At 40.7% G+C, this 9,828-nt stretch overlaps 1 protein-coding gene and 1 long non-coding RNA gene across 2 annotated transcripts in view; one reads left to right on the top strand and one right to left on the bottom strand.

Annotated features, from left to right (window-relative positions):
- Positions 1-6,101, top strand: part of LOC107670045 (probable ATP-dependent RNA helicase DDX4) — a 49,505-nt gene extending 43,404 nt beyond the window's left edge. The window contains exons 18-22 of the mRNA XM_016462523.1: positions 390-535; positions 1,127-1,226; positions 4,497-4,767; positions 5,128-5,235; positions 5,330-6,101. Coding sequence (XP_016318009.1) covers positions 390-535; positions 1,127-1,226; positions 4,497-4,767; positions 5,128-5,235; positions 5,330-5,413 — 709 coding nt within the window. The 3' untranslated portion in view covers positions 5,414-6,101. The remainder of the gene's footprint in view (positions 1-389; positions 536-1,126; positions 1,227-4,496; positions 4,768-5,127; positions 5,236-5,329) is intronic.
- Positions 4,119-9,828, bottom strand: part of LOC107670046 (uncharacterized) — a 19,835-nt gene continuing 14,125 nt past the window's right edge. The window contains exons 2-3 of the long non-coding RNA XR_001632059.1: positions 5,971-5,974; positions 4,119-4,189 (exon numbers count right to left, since the gene is read on the bottom strand). This is a non-coding gene — a long non-coding RNA (uncharacterized LOC107670046). The remainder of the gene's footprint in view (positions 4,190-5,970; positions 5,975-9,828) is intronic.

The raw sequence follows: 9,828 nt of genomic DNA, 5'->3' as shown, positions 1-9,828 counted from the left end.
GTGACGTAAATGAACAGTTGATGAATTACACTTTTCTGAGAATAGATTATTGAAGTGGAGATCGCTAAACTGCAAGCTAACCAGTGTTTTCAGAAAGCAAGCAATTTTACACAAATTAAGCGCGGTCCACTGCTGCACACGTGCCACAATATCGATACAGGGCCAGCTGTATCTATGCTCGTATCGTCAAATCTCCGTGACGATACATCGTCGTATCGATATTTTGAACACAGCACTAGATACAAGAATGAGTCTTATGTAAACACCCCTTAAAAACTTGTCTGTAAGACAGATCATTTTGAAAATGTGTGTTTTGCACATCTCTATTCAGTGAGAGTGATGCTTTCATGGCTTCAGGAGTGATATATGCATCATGTGTTGTATGATAGGATGGCAGCAGATTTTTTGAAAGTGGACTACATTTTCCTTGCTGTTGGTGTGGTTGGTGGAGCATGCAGTGATGTGGAGCAAACTATCATTCAGGTGGACCAATACTCCAAGAGAGACCAGCTGCTTGAACTGCTCAGATCTACAGGTGCATTCACATGCATACACATTTAATTATTTTACATTGAGGGCTTGTTGAATTTCCATATGCAATTCACTTACTGAAGCATAAACATGTAGATTTTTTTTTAAAGTCAAAAGCCATTTGATAACCTTTTGAGGAACTAATTGATTAAGAATGTTCACACACTTGTAACATTTTATCAATTGTAGCAGTTTTTTCAACACTTTTCCACAATAATGAGTATCTTCGTAGGGTTGGGAATCAACTTTAAAAATACAAATTTATTAATTGCACATGTTTCTGTGTGTTTGTGTGTGTTTTATAAAGCGCATGATTATGCACTCAGCATCCTATATTGTTTTTGAGTGGCTTTAGGCTACTACTGTACTGTATGCAGTACATAAAGTTTGGTACTGATTTTCCAGTAGTTTGTGTGCAGTAACCGATTATGCGATTCATGTTTATTCAGTTATTTATTTTAAAATTGTTTCACAAATATTTTAGATACATTATAAAATGAAAATGGGTTGTTAACCGCTTTATGCTGACATTAGCTTTGATGTTCATATCCTAAGCAAATTGGTAAATTTTATGGCACTATGTTTGCAATTACAGGGAATGAACGCACAATGGTCTTTGTTGAAACCAAAAGAAGTGCTGATTTCATAGCAACATTTCTCTGTCAGGAGAAGATCTCTACTACAAGCATCCATGGGTACTTTTTTTTTTCTTTTCCTCCCTTCTTTCCTGTCCCTTTCTCTATTTATTTCTCTCTCCAATAACCTGTTCTTGCTGATATACTGTGTTGAAGAAAACAAAGCAGTCTCAGTAGCATTGCAACTTCTAGTATCGAGTTCGATACTTTTTAGGCAACAACTGAATTGCCTAGATACCATTGAGTATTGAAAAATGTCTTGTCACTCTGTACCAAATTTTGATCCCTAAAGGGTTAATCTCAAAGTCGGTGAGCCAGTAACTATACTGCCTGTTTTATGAGCCTAAATCAGTGATTGGCTCTGGCGAGGCATCAAAGGAAAACACGTGTTTCGTGACCATTCATGCATACTGTAGCATCATGCTACATAAGACAATTTATGACATTTTTTACTATCAGGGCTTAAAGTTCTCCAGCACCGTGCCGGATCTCCGGCGTGCAGAGTTTGGCTGCGGAAAAAAATAATCCTACATTAAAAAAAAACTTGTTGATATCACTTTCGAGTCCATGAGTTTGCCTACCAATAGTATGACAGGAGTACAGCTTTCACTCTCAACCAAACTAACATTACTAGCCAATCAGAATTTTTGACACTAAAACACACTAGTGTAAATGTAGCCTAGGGACATTAGTCCTGGGGACATCATCAGTGAAGAAAGGGCTTGTCTGTCTCCTGAAAAAGCGTACATGCAAATGTTTTTTTTTTTGTTTTGTTTTTTTTGAAGAACTCCTGGGTGATTTAAAGATCTTAAGTATGCAGCAGTGAGCCTCACATACTGACTTAAAATGTTCATTTTGCACTGAAAGCTATTTGAACTTGAACTATTTGCACTGATTTATTGTGTTGGTTAAATTTTGTTCCTTTATGCAGTGGCACAGGAGAGAAGTCTTTGAGTCTGTTAAAACCTCAACAAACAAAAAATGTAGTTTTATGAGGTAATGTACGGAAGAGGATTAGGGCCAAGCAATAATAAAAAATTAAAACCATCTCGAGATTAAATTCATGTGAGATTAAACATAAAATTTCGAGAAAAATGTCAAAATAAAATGTTGAGAAACTCATTAAATTTCGAGAATAAAGTCAACACGACTTTAATTTCGAAATTTTATGAGTTTCTCAACATTTTCGTTAAATTTCGAAAAAAAAAGTTGAAATAAAATGCTGGGAATAAACACTTGTCATCTCGTTGGAGAGTGTTAATCAGCGTCTGCAGTTGCGTAGAGGTCGTAGAGAGCAATGCTCGTGGATGAAGCGTGTGCGGTCGACTGGAGTTCGAATCCGCCTTTTGCAGATCTCGCTCTTCTTTTTTTTTCATCACATCACATCGGAAAAGTGGAAATTAATTGCCTAACGAATGTTTAATAATGTATTGATTGGGTAGGTTGGGTAGGGTTAGTAGGCTATAGGGAGGGCTTTGTACCAATAAGGCAGCTTCTATTTAATTTTAATTAAAATTATTTACACTGTTATTGTATACTGTTAATGTACAACAATACTGAGGTGCAAATATTATCTGTCACTATAAGTATAAATAGCATCTAATTACTATCTACACTTATTGCAAAGATCTGCTACTTTTACATAGCGTAAATAGAATCGCTATTTTCACTTGGTGTAAATAGCACATCGCTAAAATTATTAGCTTATTCTCAAAATTTAATTTAGACTTTCTCAATTTAACCAGTTTTTTCTCGAAATAAGACTTTTTCTCGTAATTTAATGAGTTTATTCTCAACATTTTATTTCGACTTTTTTTTTCTCTAAATTTAACAAGTTTAATCTCGCATTATAATTAGGGCTGGGTATCGTTAAAAAAAATTCTATATCGATACCGATACCTTGACTTCGATACCGGTTCCTGAACGATACTTTTTCTGATACCAATTTTATGAAATCCATTTTAACAAGATTTCATTACACATTACCTCAAAACAAATTTTTTGTTTGTTTGTTGAGGTTTTTACAGACTCAAAGACTCATCTCCTGAACCACTGCACAAAAGAACGAAATTTAACCAACACAATAAATCAGTGCAAATAGTTTTAATAAAGTTCAAATAGCTTTCAGTGCAAAATGAACATTTTAAGTCAGTATGTGAGGCTCACTGCTGCATACATTAAGATCTTTAAATCACCCAGGAGTAGTTCTTCTTCTTCAAAAAAAAAACATTAGCATGTCTGCTTTTTCAGGAGACAGACAAGCCCTCTCTTCACTGATGATGTCCCCAGGACTAATGTCCCTAGGCTACATTTACACTAGTGTGTTTTTGCTTTAAAACGCATAGCTTAGACGGAATCATCATTTCTATTCACTTTCCACTGATTTACGCGATCTGATGCTGCTTCCAGCGCTTTGCTGCGTTTTCTCTTCCGTGATCGCTGTTCTGACTCAGAGGAGCTCATTCACTGCTCATGTTACACGTTCATATCCCGCCCTGTCTCCAACGATGAGCATGCGTTACACTTCCAGAAAAACATTTATAGGGATGAAACCTGAAGCTAAGAAACTCGCGATTATGACAGTATATGATTTGTATGTGATTTTCATGAGATTGTGCCTATTTTTATAACAATACAGTGTGTTTACATGAGAAATGCTAAGCAGGTGTAGCAATTAGCATGATATAAAAGGCTACAAATAACATGTTTCTGTAACATTATATGACCAAAACCCTCATTAGATCACAATCGGAGGTTATTACAAACACACTGTGGTGGTTTAAAGTGAGTTTTGAGTAAAAGCATTGTATAAATGTTATAAATTGTCTTAAATGGCATGATGCTACAGTGTGAATGAATGGTCACGAAACGCGCGTTTTCCTGGATGCCTCGCCAGAGTCAATCACCAGCACATGATTTAGGCACATTAAGCGTGCTGCACGCTTACTGGCTCACTGACATTGACGAGATTAACCCCTTTAGGTATCGAAATTTGGTACCGAACGACAAGATATTTTTTGATACTCGATAGTACCGACACAGTTCGGTCGATACCCAGCCCTAATTATAATGACTTTAATCACAAGATGGTTTAATTTTTTTATTATTGCTTGGCCCTAATCCTCTTCCGTAGTAATGTAATCTTGTTAAAATGGATTTCATAAAATTGGTATCGAAAAAAGTATCGTTCAGGAACCGGTATTGAAGTCAAGGTATCGGTATCGATATCGAACATTTTTGATCGATACCCAGTCCGAGTTATAGATGCATGTTATTACAAATACTCCCTGTCCAAAGCTTTTAATTGAATTTTATTTCTTTTCTGAATAGTGATCGGGAACAGCGAGAGCGAGAGAAGGCTCTCAGTGATTTTCGCACAGGCCAGTGTCCGGTGCTGGTGGCCACGTCTGTCGCTGCCAGAGGTCTGGACATTGAGCAGGTCCAGCATGTTGTGAATTTCGACCTGCCCAGCAGCATCGATGAATACGTCCATCGCATCGGAAGAACTGGACGCTGCGGGAACATCGGTCAGGCCGTGTCCTTTTTTATCCCAGAGTCTGACACTCCATTAGCTCGCTCTCTAGTCAAAGTTCTGTCAGGGGTTCGTACTTTTCATATTCCGTCCAAGGCACTTAACAGCAGTGTTTATTCTTTAATTATGCAATCTTATTTAATTGTGCACATTCATATTGTGCCTATAAAATTACTTTATATGAAGAACAGATTTAAATTAGGTTTTTATCCACATAAATATTGAGCATTCAAAAACAGAGCACGTTAAATATGGTAAATAATCAAATGTGTTTGCTTGACATTCTACAAAAAACATTGGTTTACCATATTTTATGTGCTCACAAATAAAAATAATGGAATATTTTTAATGATAAATGTTGCAGATTCTGTGTGGGAATGTCCAGTACACTCAGATCTCAATAAAACAACATAAACTTTCATCTCTCAGGCCCAACAGGAGGTTCCCAAATGGCTGGAGGAAATTGCTTTCAGTGCTCATGGGACAACAGGCTTCAACCCTCGTGGAAAAGTGTTTGCGTCTACAGACACTCGAAAGGTATGCATATCACTTCTCATGTGACTGCCTGAACCCCTGTTCTGAACTTAATTTGTAGTAATTTGATGCATGTCTCCCTGGCTTTTGTTTTTAGGGGGGATCCTTCAAGACGGATGAGCCACCACAAGCATCTGCCCCAAGCCCAGCAGCGGCTGCAGATGACGAGGAATGGGAATAACTACTCTTACACCTTAAGTTCTATTATGTAGATTTATTTTTATATTTGTTATTTTATTCATTTCTCCACATTGTTAAAATCTTGAATGATTAAGGTAGCATTGCGGTAAAGCGAAAGAAAAAAAAAAGTCACATTCTGAAAACTAGGTTTGATCTGTAGGACAGAGTATTAATCAAGACATACATTTTAGCAGTTTGGTTTGAATTAATGACCTGATTTTTGTCTCACTTGTTTTGATTTATGAGCACATCTGGATTAGTGGATTTGTTTTGCGTTATCACATTAACACTTTGCTAAGAGCGTATTGAGTTTTGTGAGCCTTTATCTGAAGGTCTTTCCTACAGTTGTACCGCATCAGTCAGTTCTGTTGTTAAATGTGACAGTTTGCAGGTTGTTTTTCTTGACATTTTTGTCTTAAAGCCAAAGTATACAATTCAAGAAGCTTGTTTTGCTAATGTACCTTGCCAGATGAAGGTAAATAAAGTGATTGTTTACCAGTCAACTTAGTATTAAAAATTGATTCTTGCTAAAATTTCACATTCAGTATTTCTTGTGACTCGGCTGTATCATGGATCAGTGCTTCTCCGCTCAGGGAAAGGACTGAAAATAAAGATGGAAGCTGACATTTAATTTGTTTTCTCAAAAACAATGCAAGTTTGATTTAAAAGTGTTGATTTCTAGACCTTAAATGATGCCCCCCCAATATGTCAAGCTTAAATTTTTTGTTGGGTAGAAATTAACAAGGAACAGCTGAATGAGTAAAAAATAAAAACAAAACCTTCTCTTGATCATTAACAGCAAACAGAAATGAAAATAAATTATTTTATTCATATATTGGACCTTCAATTTTATGTAAATAAGATTTGTCTTTACCAAAGAATCTTAAGCATGATCTGATATGTCAAGTATAGCTGCACTTTTAAGTTTGTTGTATTTGTTAATTGTGGTAATTCTATGGTATTGACAATTAATTTACAGTGATTCAGTGATGCACCTCTCCCTGAATAGGAGGTTACAACTATTCTCTTTAATGAGAGAATCTCAGTTTGGGGTTGACAATAGTGGAATCTACATGTTCACTTAAGCATTTTAAGAGAGCAATGACAATAAGATCAGATTTCTCGCACAGTAACCCTTTAACCATAGAATCTGGTTAGTAGTGGCAAGTGTTAGTCCATTTCGCTATGTATGCATAAATACAGTTTTAATTTTAGGACTGCTATAAAATCATACAGTTCCACTTCTCGGATTTGATTGGCTGAGTGGCGGTGTACTGAAATGAAGAGGCCAGAGTAATAGTAGACCTGTTTACAGATCATCATTCAACACTGTAGGTGTTACAATGGTCGGACACAAAGATGAGCTTTTCATTTCATCAAGCTGCTTGCTAACGAAAGTCCAATCTTGTCATCTATGCAGGTTACAAAAGACTGACACAAAACATTAACTATCCATAACGCTCCGGTTACTACTGTAACCTCGGTTCCCTGAGATAAGAGAACAAATGTGTCACTGCCTGTTTACAATGTTACTGAAGCCTGATTTGTTCACATTTGTGTAACTGCACAAACCAATAGCGCTCTAACCTGCCAAAAGGGGAGGAGCCGATCTCTACAGAAGTCGGCTCAGAGCGCCATTTCATCAGAATCTTTCGACTGAGGAGACAGTCATTGGTTTGTGTGCAGCTTATAGCACAGCAAGCCATGCAAGGCTCATTCTGGACAGTATATCTGCTCCTAGATTGAGTCTGTCCAACACAACCCCTTTAAGGCTGGCAGGAAGGTTTTCTGCCAGTTCAGGCAAACTGCACTCTTGAGGCAGTTGATATGCATGCATGACCAGGAGCTCCCCAACCCAAATTGGATGCGTCTCTTATAACTACCCTCCTCCTGAAGGTCAGTCCCAGCTGAATGCCTGATAGAAACCGTTGTCCAGGGGGCCACAGCTCTGATGCAGCGATGGGTTACCCTGATATAAGAACAGCCCAAGTGCCAGGCGTGGGATGGAACACGGGCTTTGAGCCAATACTGGAGAGGCCGCATATAGAGCAGACCTAGAGGAATCACAGAGGAGGCAGCCGACATAAGGCCTGAGGGGTCGTGAAGTCCCTAATTTGAATGACGCCACCATGAGTTTCGCTGTCCTGTACCAAAGTCTGAGTAATACCTCTGAAATGAGGTGGCCTGCGAATGAACTGGAGCGAGTAACCTTATTTTATGAAATTTAGAACCCAGCTAGATACATCCGGGATGGCTTCCCACGCCTGGATCCGGATGGCAAGTGGTTCTATTTTTACGAATGGTAGTTTGCTGCATGGGGGCAGGGTATTGGCATTTGTGGATATGAGGAGAGAAGAAATGCTCTTTTGAGTATCCTGGTAATTTGCTTGGGTACGCGCTGAACTTGAAGGACGTGCCCAGCTAGAATAAAATCTCCAACGCTCAGAAATGGTCGGCGGGGTGGAGAATGAGAGAGCTTTCATCAAGGGAGTTCCGGCCTCGGCGAGAACTGACCCTCTCCTCTTGGCACTTCGGGTAGGGATACCGTCTTGCCATCCGGTGGCGCTGCTGAAGCCCAGGCTCAGATTTTTGCTGGGGCTGAGGTGGCACCGGCTTTGCAGGCTGCTGAGTGGAAGGGGTCTTCTGGCGACTTGAAGCAGCTGCAGCACTGGAGCGCTTGGGCAAGAAGTGACGCAGAGCCTGTGACTTTTTCTGTGCCTCAGTGAAGCGCTCAGCAAACCCATCCATGGCAGGGCCGAATAATCCCTTGGGCGAGACTGGTGAGTCGAGGAAGGCGATTTTATCAGCATCCCTGATCCCTGTAAGATTCAGCCAAAGGTGGCGCTCCAGCACCACTAAATTAGCCATGGCATTGCCAATTGCCTGCGCCGTTGTCTTGGTGGTGCGCAGAGCCAGGTCAATCGCCTTGCGCAGCTCTTTGGACCGGGCCGGACTCGTTCATGCTTCAGAGAAGTTTGGCCTGGAACACCTGGAGCACCGCCATCGTATGCAGCCATGAGCCAGCCTGGCCGGCCACTGCATAAGCCTTGTTGGCCAAGGCCGATGTCATCCTGCAGGGCTTAGATGGGTGCACTGCAAGGGCTTTTAATCTAGGGGCCGATGGTGGGCAGCAACCGGGGGGAGCTTGCTGTAACCTCTGTCTTCAGCAGCATCAACGGTGGTGAGAGCAGTAGAAGTGGAGGGATTAACGGGCCAAATAGGGGGAGTTCTTCATGAACTGCAGGCAGGAACGGGGCGAGCCATTGACGGGAGGAACAGGAGGCCATGGGTGGGATCTTCTGGAGCTGACCAATCCAAGCCGAGATCCTCCAGTGCCTTATGCCGAGTTCACACTGCACGATTTTAGCCCGATTTTTCACTCGCCGACAGGTTTTGCAAAATCGCCGACAAATGCCCAAAATCGGAGGCAAATCGGTGCTCGTTCACGCGAGTGACAATCACGCAGTGTGAATAATCAAAGACGCGATCTGAAGGAATCGCTGACACGTCGCCGTAGTCGTGCAGTGTGAAAACCACGGTGACCCGACGACTTTGAAAATCGTGCAGTGTGAACTCGGCATTAAAGACATCATGCTCTCACTGTGAGAATATGAGTCTCGCTTGTCTTTAATGAAGGCGGTACTCCCCACTCTGCTCTCGCAATTCCATTCTGTCCTAAGAGAAAGAAACAGTGGCTCTGACAGCGGGCTCGAGTGTCGTCATGCCGGCTCAGCCCCCGCATGCTCCACTCTCCCCACATCGCCTCGTCAGTGTGCATCACAAAGGAGGATCAACGCCCCACATCAGCTGCAAGAAGCTTAGTTTCCTTCGGCGCTTCCAAGGAGGAGATTGCCATCGATGACTCCATGTCAGGAAAATCGCTCCTTTTCAGTGCCAGCTTCCACTGCCGGGGCTCTTCTACGGCGGTGAGCAGCAGGCTGAGCTTCTTCTTCTTCGACTTCGGCAGAGTCAGTGAAGAGATGATCCCATCGCTGAAGGAGAAAATTCTTATGAAATGGCGCTCTGAGCCAGCTTATATAGCGATCGGCTCCTCCCTTTTTGGCAGTTTAGAGCACCATTGATTTGGGCAGCTACACAAACGTGAAGAAATCAGGCTTCAGTAAACAGGAGTTTCCCCAAAAGCGTCAGCATCGCAACGGGACTGTTCGATAGGGAACTATGGAAATGTGGGAAATATGTTTGAGGAAATACTAGGGAAATATGTTTGAGGCTACTAATTTGAGTTTACAGCATAAAAATTGTGATTTCCGCTAACATTGCAAACACTATGTGACCTTAGGGCATTGGTTCTCAACCTTTTTGACTTCAAGATCCCCATTTTCCACAGAATTTGTATTTTTTCCTGTTTGTGATTTCTATAGTTCAAGATATATATATATATATATATATATATAT

The sequence above is a fragment of the Sinocyclocheilus anshuiensis genome, unplaced genomic scaffold, assembly GCF_001515605.1.
Source record: "Sinocyclocheilus anshuiensis isolate Anshui unplaced genomic scaffold, SAMN03320099.WGS_v1.1 scaffold664, whole genome shotgun sequence".
Taxonomy (NCBI): Eukaryota; Metazoa; Chordata; class Actinopteri; order Cypriniformes; family Cyprinidae; genus Sinocyclocheilus; species Sinocyclocheilus anshuiensis.
Note: the sequence above shows the minus strand (reverse complement) of the source record. Positions and strands in the feature narration are given on the sequence as shown.